General features: G+C 42.2%; 1 protein-coding gene across 2 annotated transcripts in view; it reads right to left on the bottom strand.

The window, feature by feature from the left end:
- The window catches only part of LOC121581111 (coatomer subunit alpha-like), a 52,268-nt gene that overhangs the window by 17,796 nt on the left and 16,358 nt on the right, over positions 1 to 18,114 (bottom strand). The window contains exons 4-11 of one of the 2 annotated variants that reach the window (XM_041896494.2): positions 16,962 to 17,042; positions 16,708 to 16,784; positions 16,498 to 16,607; positions 14,390 to 14,499; positions 9,268 to 9,367; positions 6,267 to 6,485; positions 5,869 to 6,025; positions 5,643 to 5,709 (exon numbers count right to left, since the gene is read on the bottom strand). In XM_041896494.2, the coding sequence (XP_041752428.1) occupies positions 5,643 to 5,709; positions 5,869 to 6,025; positions 6,267 to 6,485; positions 9,268 to 9,367; positions 14,390 to 14,499; positions 16,498 to 16,607; positions 16,708 to 16,784; positions 16,962 to 17,042 (921 nt within the window). The remainder of the gene's footprint in view (positions 1 to 5,642; positions 5,710 to 5,868; positions 6,026 to 6,266; positions 6,486 to 9,267; positions 9,368 to 14,389; positions 14,500 to 16,497; positions 16,608 to 16,707; positions 16,785 to 16,961; positions 17,043 to 18,114) is intronic. The other variant, XM_041896495.2, reaches the window with a different exon arrangement.

The following is an 18,114-nucleotide window of genomic DNA, read 5'->3' as shown; positions in this document are numbered from 1 at the left end:
TAGCTAATGTGTGTATATGTGATGTTGGGCTGAAGCTACTGGCCCGGAAGCTAGGAGATCTATAGACGGGTTGGTTGTTTAGCAACAAAACAGACTCGTGCGCAACTATAGGGCAAAACAGACGGGGTTGGCTTATATTGTTAATAACATGTCAACTATATTTCGTCTCCAATGTTTATTGAAAACATAAATAAAATTGCATAATGAGCACTTCTCTCAAATACAATTGCATAATGAGCACTTCTCTCAAATACATCGTTACAGTTAGCTAGCTAGCGAATTTTAGCCATATTAGCATAGACGTGACATCAGTCAAAACACCTCATAACAAGACATGGTATCAAGAACAAGATCAAACGAGCTGACGCAAGCCACTTACGATTCACCACATGGCAATTTTCCATTGTTGCTAGCTGTCTGGCCATCCAGAACCATAACACACGGCCTTCTGCCCCTTTGAAGCACGCACATCGATTGTGACGTTGTCAGCTAACAAGTCTATTACAGTAAGGTACCTAATTGTTACCCAGGAATGATTTGATATTTTAAAAAAGGATGCATTGGGCCTTTAAATAGTATTCCTTGAGCAAAGTGTGAGCTTAGTTAGTGTTTGCCTCGCGGCTAATAGTCTAGCTAGTTAGCACCGCTAGCTGGAGAAAAGCGTGTGCTTCCCATGTCTCTCGACCGTTAAGCTGTGAAGCTAGGGCGGTCAGTCTGGTCAACACGGCACGGGTGAACGTGGGTTGAGCTAAATGCAAGAGGCGAGCTAGCAATTCTACCCTTCCCGGTGGAAAAGCTAGTTTGGGTTAGCTAAGACTTAAGGCAAGAGACTAGCCCTTTGTAGTGTCGATAGCTAGCTTTCCAGCTAGCTAGACAATAGAAGGGATATATATTACGGTGTTGCAGGTAGTAATGCTGGTATGGTTAGCTTGCCTTACAGTGAGCAAGACAGGTTAGCTTAAGCCTAGTGGCGAAAGCTAGTCCATTGTTAGCGTGGTTAGCTAGCCAGGTTAGCCAAAGCCTTGCGGCGAGGGCTAACCAAGTCTCGATAGCTAGCTGTGTGATGCTAGCTACAATGGAGATGGACAAGGAGAAAATGTATTCTACTCTAAGCAAAACTTTCCTGTCGGTCAGTACTCAACACTATTGTCAGGAGCTGAGGTTCTACGTTCGGCAGCATTAACATCTCGGTTCGCATGAAAACAGTTTAGTAAGAAGACAGGAATCTAGTCATGCTGAGGAGAGGTTCTTGTGAATGCAGTCACTTCCGCAAGGAACAGCGGCGAGAATGACCAGCTGGCGGGCAAGTGGCGCTCTTGGAGAGGGGCTCACCTGAATCGCTCCTCGACCTGTCTGTCTCTAACAGACGTTGTGTGATTGGATACTTTGAGCTTGTGACCTGCCTTAAGGCATATCCCATAAGTGACACATTGAAACGAGTATTAGAACCCCAAGCACACATCAAAATCCACAAAGAAATGGTTAATTGATCACAAAATCAACATTTTGTAGTAGACATCTCACTCTCCAGACTTTAACCCCATTGAAAACCTGTGGTTTGAATTGAAGAGGGCAGTCCATAAGCCAGTGTTGTGTTCGATTCAAGACCAAGACTGGAGCAAATCGAGTCGGAGTCAAGACCGGAGTTCAAAATGTCCAGTACTTCTGTGTTCATATTTCAGAACATATAGATTCTTTAGACATTCAGAATAGTGAAAAAAATGCATGCTGAGGGAAAATAGAGCCACTCATTTACTAACCCAAACAGTGGGGAACAATGGGCCTTATATGCCTTCAGAGAAGGGCTAAGGATTTATAAAATAATGATAATATTATAATATTTTCAATTACGTTCTGATTGAATCTCTTCAGTTTTTGTTGGAAAGGAAAGGTTTAACACTGAAGAGAAAAAAGATCCAATCAGGATTTTTCTTTGCTGTCTCTGGGGAGATAAATCTAGCTAGCTAAGTCAGCCACTGGCTAGGCCATCAGAAGCTAGATAAAAGGCGTCTGCCATTCAACTGTATTAGTGGAACATTTTAGAGTGACAGTGAAATCAACCAATCACATTTTGACTTAATGAGTGGGACCATAATCTTTGCTGTTGTTGTATTTTCTCCCCAATTTCGATCTTGTCTCATCGCTGCAACTCCCCAACGGGCTCGGGAGGCGAAGGTCGAGTCATGCATCCTCCGAAACATGACCCGCTAAACAGCAATTTTTTAACACCCGCCACTTAATACAGAAGCCAGCCGCACCAATGTGTCGGAGGAAACCCCGTTCAACTGACGACCGAGGTCAGCCTGCAGGTGCCCGGCCCGCCACAAGGAGTCGCTAGAGCATGATGAGCCAAGTAAAGCCCCCCCGGCCAAACCCTCCCCTAAGACGGACGACGCTGGGCCAATTGTGCGCCGCCCTATGGGACTCCCAATCATGGCCGATTGTGATACAGCCCGGGATCGAACCCGGGTCTGTAGTGAGGCCTTTAGCACTGCGATGCAGTGCCTTAGACCGTTTATACAAAAACGTATGAAAACTTGAAGGCCAACAGGTCACTGTGCAATAGCGAGCAGTAGTTTTCCCTTGTCGGCTAGTTTGCATCGGCTGCAGCAGGTGTTATCAAAGAGGATGTTGTTGCTAATTTGTTACATTCTCCTTTTCAAGAATAACTTTCAACAAGAAGTTACGTTTCAAATTATCATCATCTGGTGAGTGCAACTGTGTTTATTGCAGCGCGCTTGCTGTTAGCCATCTCTTTGAAAATAACTTGTGAAAAATTGTTGCATTTAAAGTGGAACAGACAACATTTTAGCAACATGAAATCTTATTAAAATCTGTTCATATACACACCCAGGAAGAATTACACTTTTTTTTAAACTTTCTGACAAGCGACCACGTGGTCATTTTCAAGTTTTCATATATTCTAAGAATGTTTGGGATTTACGTATACTAAAGGCAGAGTGGGAAAGCGGCCATGCGTTCGGACAATTAATAGACACTGCAGTAAATAAAACATCTGTCTTGTCCAGGACCATTTGCCACACAGGCCTGCAATCATTCACTTTGAACTGTACTGTGCGTTTACAGGCAGTTGTAACAGCGCAATCATTAGAATGCATTCGCCAAAAGCCACAAAATACACCTGAATGGATTTCTGCAAATATGTAAACACCACGAGAGTCCTCTTACATTTGGGAACTTTAGAGTCCTATTGCAAAGGTAGGCTCGCTCTCCCTCAGTTCCGCACATCAACAACAACACGATCAACAACTAATGCTAGCCAGTGCAAGATGAGCTAAAATCTAATAAAGGAACATCAGATAAACCCTCTCAAACCTTTTCAGCTAGTTGGTCGTCAAAATTGCACTGATAAACTATGGGGAATTGTACCCTCCTCGTCCTTCTGCAGCTTGCCTGCTAATGCATACTTGTCCCAACCAAGCACCCAAGCTAACTGGCTAATGTTGGCTAGCTTGCTAGCTAGCTACTTCCAGACACAAATGAGAAAATATTTCACTCTGACCATTTTACTTGCCATAGCAGAGCTGGTCAGGCTGTTTACATGTTATCTAACTATTACTTTCTTTGCCTACGTTTACTGACACTGGTCATATTCAGCAGGTGTTGCCCTTTCGTAAATTCATCAGTTGTTCTGCGCTCTAGCACACTCAGACGAGCGTGCTCTGAAATCGGAGTAGGATAGCCAGAGTAAATTTGCGAACGCAGGAGATATGCTAACTGTATAACAGTCGTTCAAGTTCTTGCTAGCTAACCAAATGACACCTGCATCTCTAGCTGTGAATAGCCACCAAAAAACGATATGAGGGGAAAAAGTTAGGCACTCACCCACTCCTCCATGGCATGACATCCTCCTAGCCGCTAGCTAGCTATCTAGCTAACGTTAGACTCAGTGTTTTTAGCTTGCTACATAAATAGATACACTAGCCTATTAGCCACATTATGACTGACTTGTGATGATTGCTCTTGCTAGTTTGATTGTCTTGACATTCCCAGCCTTATTTACATTTCTCAGTCTTTGTCCAGAATATTGAGTCATTGAAATTGAAACGGTGCATCCCGAATGGAGGCAGCAAACAATGTACCAGGCCAGCTGTGATTTACAACCTGATAGCAATATTATTTTGACAATAAAGAAATGTATTGGTGAATTATATTAATCACGCATTGAACTGCATCCATCTATTCTGCCAACAATGCCTTAGTGTACGTCATGGAACATTGAGTCAAATATAACCTATTTTTAAAACCTCTTATAAAGTTGGTTTTGTAGCTTAAACTGGGAATTTGATATGTTTGACTGATATTATGATTGTCTGTTTCATATGTGCAAAGTAGTTAAAATGCTGTCAGTTCCACTGTAAACTTTAGAACACTGATTACTTTGTGTGCTAAACGTGAAATGTTTTTTGCAATGTGAAGTAATTTCTATTGGGAAATGCTTAATATTGTGTTTTTGTATTCTTATGATTGGGACCTACAGGCTTATTATGTCCAAGTTTATGGACTGCTTATCCTTTAATATCATGCTGTGTGTGACTGCGGTCTTTCAAAATCGGTCCTATGCAGTGGTGTCTGGAGAAGTGGGTATACTCTAATTTTGCCCAAAAGTTCCCAAACGGCCCGCCCAGCGAAGGAAAGGCACCCTGTGTGAAAACTCCTATGTTTTCCTATTTTTTTTTTTTTTTAAATGAGTTTTCCAATAGATTTCCACTCTCAAAAATCACTTAAAAAAATTAATAAAAATAAGTGATGTCTAAGTCCACAACAATGCTTAAACGACATCAATCTGATTGGGTGGGCTTGCCAGGGCCTGGCTCCCCAGTGGGTGGGCCTTTGTCCACCCAGGCCTATCCATGTCTACGCCCCTGATGCAAACAGGCATAATGACAATTGCGCATCAGAAATCAACACTTCGGACTAACACTTTTTCAATACCTGGTTTGCATACCCATTGTTGCCTTAGTTAGCATTTACTGGTAGAATAAAGTTGAAATTTCTTTCCTACCCTACCGGCTACCAATGTCATTCTTCTGTATGCTGCTCAATGCCAAAACCAGCTGAGAGCTGCACACTCTTGCTGCATGCAGATGACATTCCCCTGAAACTAGGCTGTGTGTGCGGCGCGCATGTGAATATATTTCACGTGCTTTGTGATTGTGTAGGCTACTTTGTGCATGATTTTTCTATTGTACTACATAATTGATAAGTTGTGGTCTTGAGACCGGGCTCGAGTACTACATACAACACTGCCTTAAGCACAGACGAAGGATATCAAGGATCTGGAAAGGTTCTGCATGGAGGAATGGTCTAAGATCAGCTCCCAATGTGTTCTCCAATCCCATAAAACATTTTAGAAAAAGGCTCAGTGTCGTTATCCTCGCAATGGTGAGGTAATGAAAACAAAGTTACCAATAATACAAATAATAAAAAAAGACTTGTTAAACAAAATCTCTCTGAGCAATTGTATTAGTATAAAATATATATCATTTCCCAAAGTTCTAAGTACACAATATAGCTCAGTATGTATTATTTATTTAATAGTATTTTTTGCTCATCTTAATCAAGGATGCCAATCCTTAAACTATTATGTGAATGCACTTTTTTTTAAGAGCGAGACTCACAGTGCAGAGCAGGACAGCATTCTCTGCGGGGTTGTAAGACATGCTGAACACTGGGAACTTTGACCCACTAGTAGAAAAACAGAACAGTGGTTAGAATTCACATAATGACAAAACCAGCTGACCTCTCACATTCTTTTAGAAACTCGCAAGCAGTCAGTCTCATCCTTCAGAATTCAGTTAAAGGACAATACAGACTTTGCAGTATTATATGAGCATGCATACACACAGACACCTGCGTAGCTGCATGACGGCAGTGTCCTTGCTGCTGTTGAAGTCGAGCTGTCGCAGGAAGCGATCCTTGACATAGTAGAGCATGTTGCCGTACACGGCATAGGCCGGACGCTCACGCTCCAGCTTAAACACCAGCATACCACTGTCATGACCTGGGAGGACAAACAGCCTGGTTACCCACTCCACTTAATAACACGTCTTCAACAACACACGGTCAGTGAAAGAGTGAAATTAAGTGCAGCAATAGTCAGTATGTGTGCCCATCTGCATTTGAGGTGGGTCAAGAGTCAAGACGACCACCTCCATCCGCCTTCCAATGTAATCTACTTTGAGCACAATAAAAAGCTCCATATCAATTCAATTCATTGTTATCATTATACGTTAGTCACTTACCAGCAGCAAATAGGTTTAGGTTGGGGTGAGCCCCCAGCACCCAGAAGCGGTCGTGGTCCCTGCGGAAGGTCTGGACGCCAGTCCTCTTGGACATGTCCCACACACGGATGCTCTTGTCCTCAGAGTTGGAAAGGATGAGCTCCTGGCGGGGGTGGAAGACAGCACAGGACACGTTGTTGTAGTGGCCCCTGCAGGTGTCCAGCTCCCACGCCTTGGACTCTGGAGAGGAGGGATTAAGTAAGACAATCAAGTTATAAATCCCTTGAAAAAGACATGGCTAGGATCTAGGGAGAAAAAAAAAATCAGCAAACAAGCATGTTATTTAAAATAGCACTGCAAGTTGATTTTAAGGCCCAGTGCAGTCAAAAAAGTGATTGTCCTGTGTTTTATATACAGTGCCTTCGGAAAGTATTCAGACCATTTTACTTTTCCACATTTTGTTAGGTTACAGCCTTATTCTAAAATGTATTAAATTGTTTTTTTTCCTCAATCTAAACACAATACCCTATAATGACAAAGCAAAAACAGTTTTTTAGAAAATGTTGCTAAATTTAATAAATAAAAAAAAGGAAATGCCACATTTACCGAACTATTCAGACCCTTTTACTCAGTACTTTGTTGAAGCACCTTTGGCAGCGATTCCAGCCTCGAGTCTTCTTGGGTATGATGCTACAAGCTTGGCACACCTGTATTTGGGGAGTTTCTCCCATTCTTCTCTGCAGATCCTCTCAAGCTCTGTCAGGTTGGATGGGGAGCATTACTACACAGCTATTTTCAGGTCTCTCCAGAGATGTTCGATCGGGTTCAAGTCCGGCCTCTGGCTGGGCCACTCAAGGACATTCAGAGACTTGTCCCGAAGCCACTCCTGCGTTGTCTTGGCTGTGTGCTTAGGGTCGTTGTCCTGTTGAAAGGTGAAACTTTGCCCCAGTCTGAGGATATGAGCGCTCTGGAGCAGGTTTTCATCAATGATCTCTGTGCTTTACTCCGTTCATCTTTGCCTCGATCCTGACTAGTCTCCCAGTCCATGCCGCTGAAGAACATCCCCACAGTATGATGCTGCCACCACCATGCTTCACCTTAGGGATGGTGCCAGGTTTCCTCCAGACGTGACGCTTGGCATTCAGGCCAAAGAGTTCAATCTTGGTTTCATCAGTCCAGAGAATCTTCTCATGGTCGGAGTGTCTTCAGGTGCCTTTTGGCAAACTCCAAGCGGGCTGTCATGTGCCTTTTACTGAGGAGTGACTTCCCTCTGGCCACTCTACCATAAAGGCCTGAATGGTTGAGTGCTGCAACGATGGTTGTCCTTCTGGAAGGTTTCACCCATCTCCACAGAGGAACTTTGGAGCTCTGGCAGAGTGACCATTGGGTTCTTGGTCACCTCCCTGACCAAGGCCCTTCTCCACCGATTGCTCAGTTTGGCTCGGAGATCTACGGACAATTCCTTCGACCTCATGGCTTGGTTTTTGCTCTGACATGCACTGTCAACTGTGGGACCTTATATAGATAGGTGTGTGCGTATCCAAATCATGTCCAATCAATTAAATTTACCACAGGTGGACTTCAATTAAGTTGTTGAAACATCAAGGATGAGCAACGGAAACAGGATGCATTTGAGCTCAATTTCGAGTCTCATAGCAAAGGGTCTGAATAGTTACGTAAATATGGTAAGTGTTTATTTTTTATAAAATAGCAAAAATGTCTACAAACCTGTTTTCGCTTTGTCATTATAGGGTATTGTGTGTAGATTGAGGGGGAAAAATAATTGTATCCATTTCAGGCTGTAACGTAACAAAATGTGGAAAAGGTCAAGGGGAAGACTTTCTGAATGCACTATAAAAACGGCTGCATTGGATCTGTACATGTACAGTGTCTTCAAAAAGTATTCACACCCCTTCACTTTTTCCACATTGTTGTGTTACTAGGTGCGATTAAAATGGACTTGTCATTTTTTTGTCAACGATCTACTCTAAATATCTCAACATATAAAAAAAAAATGAATATCTTTATTAGATAACTACTCAACCCCTTAGTCAATACATGTTAGAATCACCTTTGGCAGCGATTACAGCTGTGAGTCTTTCTTCAAGCTCTGTCAAGTTGGTTGTTGATCATTGCTACACAGCCATTTTCAAGTCTTGCCATAGATGTTCAAGCCGGTTTACTGTAACTAGGCCAGTCAGGAACATTCAATGTCACCTTGGTATGCCACTCTAGTGTATATTTGGCCTTCTCTTTTAGGTTATTGTTTTGCTGAAAAGGTGAATGTCTCTCAGTGTCTGTTGGAAAACAGACAACCAGGTTTTCCTCTAGGATTCTGCCGGTGCTTCGCTCTATTACGTTTCTTTTTATCCTAAAAAACTCCCTAGTCCTTGCTCATGACAACCATACCCATAACATGATGCAGCCACCACCTATTAGAATAACTACAAAGTTGTTGATCCATCCTGAGTTCTCCTATCACAGACATAAAAGTCTGTAGATTTTTTAAAGTCACCATTGGCCTCATGGTGAAATCCCTGGTGAAATTTCCTTCCTCTCCGGCAACTGAGTTAGGACGCCTTTATCTTTGTAGTGACGTGGTGTATTAATACACCATCCAAAGTGTAATTAATAACTCCCCCATGCTCAAAGGGTTATTCAATGTCTGCTTTATTTTGTTTTACCCATCTACCAATAGGTGCCCTTCTTTGCGAGGCATTGGAAAACCTCCCTGGTCTTTGTAGTTGAATCTGTGTTTGAAATTCACTGCTCGACTGAAGGACCTTACAAATAATTGTATGTGTGGGGTACAGAGATGGGGTAGTCATTCAAAAATCATGTTAAACACTATTGTCGCACACAAAGTGGGGTATTGTGTGTAGGCCAGTGACACAAAGTCTCAATTCAATGAATTTTAAATTCAGGCTGTAACAACAAAATGTGAAAAAAGTCAAGGGGTGTGAATACTTTCTGAAGGTACTGTACATAGGACACAATACATCATCCAGTTACACACGCTCACCGTTCATCCTCCAGATCTTGACCTGCCGGTCGTCGGCCCCTGAGACGATGAGGGGCATGCTGGGATGGAAGGCGGCCCAGTTGACCCCACGGTCGTGACCCTACAGGGAGAGAGGAAAACTCACATGGCTCAGAGCTTTTCTTGGTCAGTACAAACTCATGGGCCTACCAATAAAATGTATATTCATTTCAGTGATCTGCTCAGTGCTCACACCACTCTGCTTCTCCAAAGACGGGCATATAGGATATTTGCATATAGAAAATGTGGATGCACACCAACTACTTTCAGTGTTTCCCCTATATTCATTTAGCAGCAGCGGGCCACCCTTGCTACATCGTTGTCGCCACTACAAAAATATATGATACATATACACACACACATATATAGATATATATATATATATATATATATATATACACACACACACACACACACACACAGTTAAAGTCGGAAGTTTACATACACTTAGGTTGGAGTTATTAAAATTCATTTTTCAACCACTCCACAAATGTCTTATTAACAAACTGTAGTTTTGGCAAGTCGGTTAGGACATCTACTTTGTGCATGACAAAAGTAATTTTTCCAACAATTGTTTACAGACAGATTATTTCACTTATAATTTACTGTATCACAATTCCAGTGGGTCAGAAGTTTACATACACTAAGTTGACTGCCTTTAAACAGCTTGGAAAATTCCAGAAAATGTCGTCATGGCTTTAGAAGCTTCTGATAGGCTAATTGACATCATTTGAGTCAATTGGAGGTGTACCTACATTTACATTACAGTCATTTAGCAGACGCTCTTATCCATAGCGACTTACAGTTAGTGAATGCATACTTTATTTTTTCATACTGGCCCCCCGTGGGAAACGAACACGCATCCCTGCCGGCCAAACCCTCCCCTACCTTGGACGACGCTGGACCAATTGTGCGCCGCTCATGGGTCTCCCGGTTGCGGCCGGCTGCGACAGAGCCTGGACTCGAACCAGGATCTCTAGTGGCACAGCTAACACTGCGATGCAGTGCCTTAGATTACTGCGCCACTCGGGAGTCATTACCTGTGGATGTATTTCAAGGCCTACCTTCAAACTCAGTGCCTCTTTGCTTGACATCATGGGAAAATCTAAAGAAATCAGCCAAGACCTCAGAAAACATTTTTTGTAGACCTCCACAAGTCTGTGTCATCCTTGGGAGCAATTTCCAAACGCCTGAAGGTACCACGTTCATCTGTACAAACAATAGTACGCAAGTATAAACAGCATGGGACCACGCAGCAGTCATACCGCTCAGGAAGGAGACGCGTGCTGTCTCCTAGAGATGAATGTACTATAGTACGAAAAGTGCAAATCAATCCCAGAACAACAGCAAAGGACCTTGTGAAGATGCTGGAGGAAACAGGTACAAAAGTATCTATATCCACAGTAAAACGAGTCCTATATCGACATAACCTGAAAGGCCGCTCAGCAAGGAAGAAGCCACTGCTCCAACACCGCCATAAAAAAAGCCAGACTACGGTTTGCAACTGCACATGGGGATAAAGATCATACTTTTTGGAGAAATGTCCTCTGGTCTGATGAAACAAAAATAGAACTGTTTGGTCATAATGACCATCATTATGTTTGGAGCAAATGGACAATGACCCCAAGGGCAAAATGGCTTAAGGACAACAAAGTCAAGGTATTGCAGTGTCCATCACAAAGCCCTGACCTCAATCCTATAGAAAATGTGTGGGCAGAACTGAAAAAGCGTGTGCGAGCAAGGAGGCCTACAAACCTGACTCAGTTACACCAGCTCTGTCAGGAGGAATGGGCCAAAATTCACCCAACTTATTGTGGGAAGCTTGTGGAAGGCTACCTGAAACATTTGACCCAAGTTAAACAATTTAAAGGCAATGCTACCAAATACTAATTGAGTGTATGTAAACTTCTGACTCACTGGGAATGTGCTAAAAGAAATAAAAGCTGAAATAAATCATTCTCTCTACTATTATTCTGACATTTCACATTCTTAAAATAAAGTGGTGATCCTAACTGACCTAAGACAGGGAATTTTTACTAAGATTAAATGTCAGGAATTGTGAAAAACTGAGTTTAAATGTATTTGGCTAAGGTGTATGTAAACATCCAACTTCAACTGTGTGTGTATAAAATACACATACACAGACACACACACTACCGTTCAAAAGTTTGGGGTCACTTAGAAATGTCATTGTTTTCTAAATTAATATGTAAATATGGAATATCTACATAGGCGTACACAGGCCCATTATCAGCAACCATCAGTCCTGTGTTCCAATGACACGTTGTGTTTGCTAATCCAAGTTTCAGTTTAAAAGGCTAATTGATCATTAGAAAACCCGTTTGCAATTATGTTAGCACAGCTGAAAACTGTTGTGCTGATTAAAGAAGCAATAAAACTGGCCTTCTTGAGATTTGTTGAGTATCTGGAGCATCAGCAATTGTGGCTTTGATTACAGGCTCAAATTGCCAGAAACAAATAACTTTCTTCTGAAACTCGTCAGTCTATTCTTGTTCTTAGAAATGAAGGCTATTCCATGCGAGAAAATGCCAAGAAACTGAAAATCTCGTACAACGCTGTGTACTACTCCCTTCAAAGAACAGCACAAACTGTCTCTAACCAGAATAGAAAGTGGAGTGGGAGGCCCCGGTGCAGAACTGAGCAAGAGGACAAATACATTAGAGTGTCTAGTTTGAGAAACAGGCGCCTCACAGGTTCTCAACTGGCAGCTTCATTAAATTATACCCGCAAAACACTAGTCTCAATGTCAACAGTGAAGAGGCGACACCGGGATGCTGACCTTCTAGGCAGAGTTCCAAAGAAAAAGCAAACTCTCAAAACTGCCCATCTTAATCTTTTCTTTTTGTTGGCCTTGTGTTTTAGGTTATTGGCCTGATGAAAGGGGAATTCATCCCTGTGTCTGGTGGAAAGCAGACAACCAGGTTTTCCTCTAGGATTTAGCCTGTGCTTAGCTCTATTCTGTTTCTTTTTTTTATCCTGAAAAACTCCCCAGTCCTTAACCATTACAAGCATACCCATAACATGTAGTCCCGTGTAGCTCAGTTGGTAAAGCATGGCGCTTGCAACTCCGGGGTTGTGGGTTCGATTGCCACGGGGGACCATTATGAAAAAATGTATGCACTCACTAACTGTAAGTCGCTCTGGATAACAGCGTCTGCTAAATGACTAAAATGTAAATGTAAAAATGTAATGATTAAGCCAAGACTATGCTTGAAAATATGAGAGTGGTCCTCAGTCATGTATTGGATTTGCCCCAAACACAACACTTTGTATTCAGGACAAAGTTCCCACATTTTCTTTGCAGTATTTTTTATTATGTACAGGCTTCCTTTTTGCTCTGTCAATTAGCTTAGTATTGTGGAGTAACTACAATGTTGTTGATCCATCCTTAGTTATCTCCAATCACAGCCATAAAACTCTGTTTTAAAATCACCATTGGCCTCATGGTGAAATCCCTGAATGGTTTCCTTCCTCTCCGGCAACTGAGTTAGGAAGGACACCTGTATATTTGTAGTGACTGGGTATAATTGTATGTGTGGGGTACAGAGGTGAGGTAGTCACTCAAAAATCACTTATTTCACACAGAAGCCACGTTTCCATTGGCACTTGTAAAGTCAACCCGGGTTGGGCTGGCCTTGGTGGGCTAGCTCAAATTGAGTTTCCACTGCCTCCAGAACTAAGAAATTATGTAATGTTGCTAGGTAGCTGTGACTGTGCAGCTGGCGTCGCTAATGGTGCTAGCTAGCTAGTAAGATGTTGAAGAATTGTATTCACCCTCACCATGCTGTAACTAAGGTTACCCCATACTCCTGCCACTGCCAGCCAGACTCAGAGCCATGTATTTAGATAGGATTTTTAGCTTGTTAGCTAGCTAAATGGTTAGCGTCGTCACTAGCATAACAGGCTAGCTAGCTATCTAGTTTAATTCCTACCTTGCTTGCCATGGCATTGGCTACTAGCTAACCAAGCAAACCAGATGACAGGTTTGATATGATAGCTTGTTTCCACTCTGATTTGCTAGCTAACGTTTGGTAGCTAGCATTCAAGGGCTGACTGTTCTCATAAAAGTTTGTAGTGCAAAAATGAATAAAGGATCCAGTTACGGTGGTAATTTGTGTCATGTCTGACTACTGCAGTACGGCTTGTCCATGTGCTAGCGAACAGCAACAAGCCCAGACGAGCTAGCTAAACGTGGTGTCAGCATCCAGCAGTGATCAGCTGGTTGTTGCATAGTAACGGCGTCACCAACCCGAATTCTAATCGACCTGGCACCAATTGTGAAAATGGGCTGCGCTGGCCCGGGTTTCCCTCGACCCAGCTCAAATTCACTCCTGAACGTATCTAGGCTTGACATAAAAGGGGTTGAAATGTTATTGACTCAAGACATTTCAGCTTTTCATTTTTAATGAATTTGTAAAAATTTATAAAAACAATTCTACTTTCACATTATGGGGTATTGTCTGTAGGCCAGTGACAAAAAATAATAACTTAATCCATTTTAAATTCAGGCTGTAACAACAAGATGTGGAAAAAGTCAAGGGGTGTGAATACTATTTAATTTTAATAATTTCCGGGATGGTAAAAAGTTTTTCCAGTGTAAACCTAAATGACTAAAACCAGATATAAAGTATGTAGAAAAGATAATGGAGCTATATATTTTTTTTAAAAGATCATCTTTGAGAACTAACAATCAAAATCAAAACTACACAGGTATAATCTAAAATTAAAAAACATGACATGGCATGGGGCCCCCATTGATTTTATTATGTTGGAGTCACTCAGATGGCATAAGAACACAGCATAAGACATGGCAAATGTGTAGAATTGCAGGAAATTTGCGCTAAAACTGCATTTGTCTCTCTGCCCCATGGCAAAATGTGTAGAATTTCAGGAAATTTGCGCTAAAACTGCATTTGTCTCTCTGCCCCATGGCAAAATGTGTAGAATTGCAGGAAATTTGCGCTAAAACAGCAACATTGACCACACCCATTACTACCACACCCCCCACGCTAACTTTGACACCGCTGTTGAAAACAACCCTAGGGGAAACACTGACTACTTCCAACAGTCATTAATGACTCACCTCGAGCACGTGTTTGACGACGGCATCGGAAGCGCCAAACAAATCGACGCCAGAGATGCCTCGCACCTCAGTATCCACGGCACTGGGAGAGAGGTTCTTCTTCCTCAGACCTGTAACCAACATGAATAGCACCGCACACAAGGGGAATTCATATACATGTTGCACAGGGCCACCCACATACAGGGAGGGAGAAAGAGACGGATCGACACACGTTAATACACTCAAAGAGATACCATCAGTGAGAGGAAAGGGAGTGCATGATTTGAGAGCTCTAACACACAAACGTAGCTGTTGGAACACTCACACACACACACTGGCACTGAAAAGCAACAACACAACCTGTTTTCTCAGTGTGGTCCTAACTCGAGTACAGGAACTATCATCTCTATAATCAGCACATCAAAACAGCCATTGAGTTGATTGGGTTAATTAATCACCAACACACAAAGAGCATCACAGTTCCCCTCATTGGATTACAGTTAATCAATCACAAAAAGATGACGTCCAAGAGTCGAGTCAGAACACACGCTTAATATGGAGAGAACACAGTTTGTTTCAGTGTCGCTAGCCCAGGGAAATCATGTGGTGAATAAATAAGCCAACAGGATCAAGAAGAGGATTCATGAAGGTGAACTGCACTAGGAACCCATGTGCAGGTGTGGATGTTTCCAGGGGGAGCATGGGGACAGGTGACACAGGTGGAAGTGGGAAGGGGTGGATTTGGTTGGTGGAGGTGGTGATTGGGTTGTAAAGAGATGCTCTGATTGGGCGTTGAATGTCAGGAGGGGTGAGTAGTATTTTGGAGAGTCCATGCTTGGGTTAGATACTGCTACAAATGAAACATCTTTCTGCTGCTTTGAGTCATGCTAAGAGTTCATGCTTACTGACCAACAAGCTTATCAATGACCAGTTAAACGTAATCTACAGCATTAATCAGGAAATGCAAAGATATCGATAAAGTCTGAAAGGGGATGTTATGGCTACTTCTTAAAGTATTACTGACTGTGCCATGGAGGCATTGCGCACTGCACAGGTGGAGAATTATATCATGCATATTTATTACTTATTAGTAAAGGGTAATAACAATTGGTACGTTTGAGAGGGATGTGTTATCATCAATGAGAGCAGTTAATAGTGAGTGGTAGCACGGCGCTGATGCCTAATATAGTTTCCTTAGGGTATTTGAGGGGTGAAATTGTAATGGCCAACTGAGCCTGGAGACAGTGGCTGGCTATCATGTAATCTGGGACATTCATGCACACAGAATAGTGAGAATAAATAAGGGAATTCCCACACCTCCCAGCTGCACAGGAGTGAGCTACAGTACATATCTACCTCAATAACCTCACACATCGACTCGGCACTGGTACCCTGTGTATATAGCCAAGTTATTGTTACACATGATGTATTTATTCCTTGTGTTATTATTATTTCTATACTTTTCTCTCTGTATTGTTGGGAAGCACCCATAAGTAAGCATTTCACTACTAGTCTACACCTTTTGTTTACAAAGCATGTGACAAATACAATTGTATTTGGTTATTAGTCACTGAAGCAATGCATGCCAACACTGATCTACCAAAGGTGGCAAGAACAGAATGATGTGTAGTGTGTGAGTTGAGAATGAAGTAGGAAACTTGAATACCTAAAATGGGTTAGTGAATGAGAAGAGTAAAAGAATGATGGAGACAGGCAAGAAACACCATCAGACGACAAGTAGATATTAAAACATGCAGAAGCACAGAAACACCTCTCCCATATTCTCTCTCTATCTCACCATCTAACAAAGTGTTACCTTACCTCATTTTACCACCTTGCTCTACAAATCTTCACTGAAAGTTCTTTAGTTCTGTTCATAGCTATGCTCGCATCATCCTTTTCCTCTATTCTAAAACAATATCCTTTTCACTCTTTTTATTCACCTGTCCATCTCAACTAAGGAGAGAGGTGTTTCTGCAAACAGCCCATAGAGATTCATTCTCTACAAAGAGGAGAGGAAGAAGGGGTTCAGGACATGTCCTGTCCCTGGCTTCCTTTCATATCACTCAACCCCCTCCCCAAACCTCACCCCCCACCCACTACCCTGAGTTCCATCCCCACGACCTCACCAGAGATATCCCACACGCGCACAGTCTGGTCCAGGCTAGCCGACACCACCAGGTCCTCAGAGGGGTGGAACTGAGCACACATCACATAGTGATTATGCCCAGTCAGGACACTGCAGGAGAGAAACACAAAAAGTATATCATAATTTACTATTAGAAAAACAGACGCATGTTTCAGTGAGGTGCCAACTCTTGGCTCAGGCACAGACTTACCAGACGCATGTCCTGGACTGCCAGTTCCAGATGCGGATGGTCTGGTCATCTGAGGCACTCAGAATCCAGGGATACTCCTGGAGAAAGGAAAGGGTTTCAGAACGCATTAGGGCTATATGTCATTCTATGCCAGAACTATTGAGAACATGAAACTAAGGGATAAACATGACATTCAAAGGTTGGGCCTTCATGTAAGTGACAACAAAATGGATGTAGGCTAGCCATTTTGTGTGTAAAAATAAGAAAGGACTCACATGATGGAAGAAGGTGGTGCGGATGTAGTCCAGGTGTCCAAGAAGAGTGAAGAGGCAACGCCGCAGCTTGTAGTTCCACACCTGGTAAAGGGAGATATAGTTAATAGTGCAGTGACATCATTATCACAGTTTTCCAGTATGTTTTAGAATGTATTCTCAGCTAAAACAAATATATGCGGGTGAGGGTGTATGAATTAGGGGTGTAAATGTTTAAACGTTAAACCAAACTCCTTAACGTAAAGAAAATTCCCTAATGGAAAACAATGTTTTTCCCCCCCACAAAATGTAAATCACTGTGCAGCTGGCTCGCCTGCTCTTTCTCCTCGCTAATGATGAGTTCAGTCTTTGGTCTGTTGCGTGTAGAATATCCTAGCCTATTCATTGATGATAGGCCCTGCTTTACTGAAGTTGCGAGACATTGCAAGCCAAGAAATTGCAAAATACAGCATTCCATTGCGAGATACAGCTTTTGATTGCCGATAGATAGGCCTAGTGCATGGTTCTGACTCAGTCTGCCTGGTGGCCGACCTGCCTATATTGGGCCCCTCCCCTCACTCCCTTGTTAGCTCGCTATGAAAGATGCAAATGTTTGTGTTCTCGGAATTCCGGCAACTAATCAGTCTCCTCCATTTCACTGAAGACACTGAATCTTAGGAGTCAATTCATAGCGGAAGATGTGTTCTCTTTCTACTAAATGTCTTGGTAAGTCACAGTATTTAAGTAACTTTAAAGTATTTTTTTAGGAAAGAGTGGTCAGGAAGGAAGCAGGCAGGCTGTGTGCAGGCAGCTTGAGATTATTTGATTGACAGTTCTGGTTGCCTAGTGAAGGAAGTTAGTCCTGCTTCAGAAACTGCATTCCTTTACAGACAAGTAAAATGCCCGTTCAGTGGCGCTTTTGAAATCTCCAGAGAAGGTTTCATGTCGGCATTTAAAACTAGAACCGCCTAAACACTAGAATCGCCTAGATTTTTTAAATAAATATGAAATAATAAATCCATTTTTTTTTTTTTTTTTTTTTAAATCGGCCCAAAATAAACAGAACTATGTCCTTCACTTCCTAAATGTTTGTATTTTACATTGCTCATTTGTCCGAATTTTTTTAATCAAACAGAAAAGTATTGAGCCTTCACCTGTTTTTTTGTTCTTCATACTT

Source organism: Coregonus clupeaformis, chromosome 14, assembly GCF_020615455.1.
Source record: "Coregonus clupeaformis isolate EN_2021a chromosome 14, ASM2061545v1, whole genome shotgun sequence".
Taxonomy (NCBI): domain Eukaryota; kingdom Metazoa; phylum Chordata; class Actinopteri; order Salmoniformes; family Salmonidae; genus Coregonus; species Coregonus clupeaformis.
The sequence above is the reverse complement of the archived record's forward strand: the minus strand, read 5'-3'. Positions and strand labels throughout refer to the sequence as shown.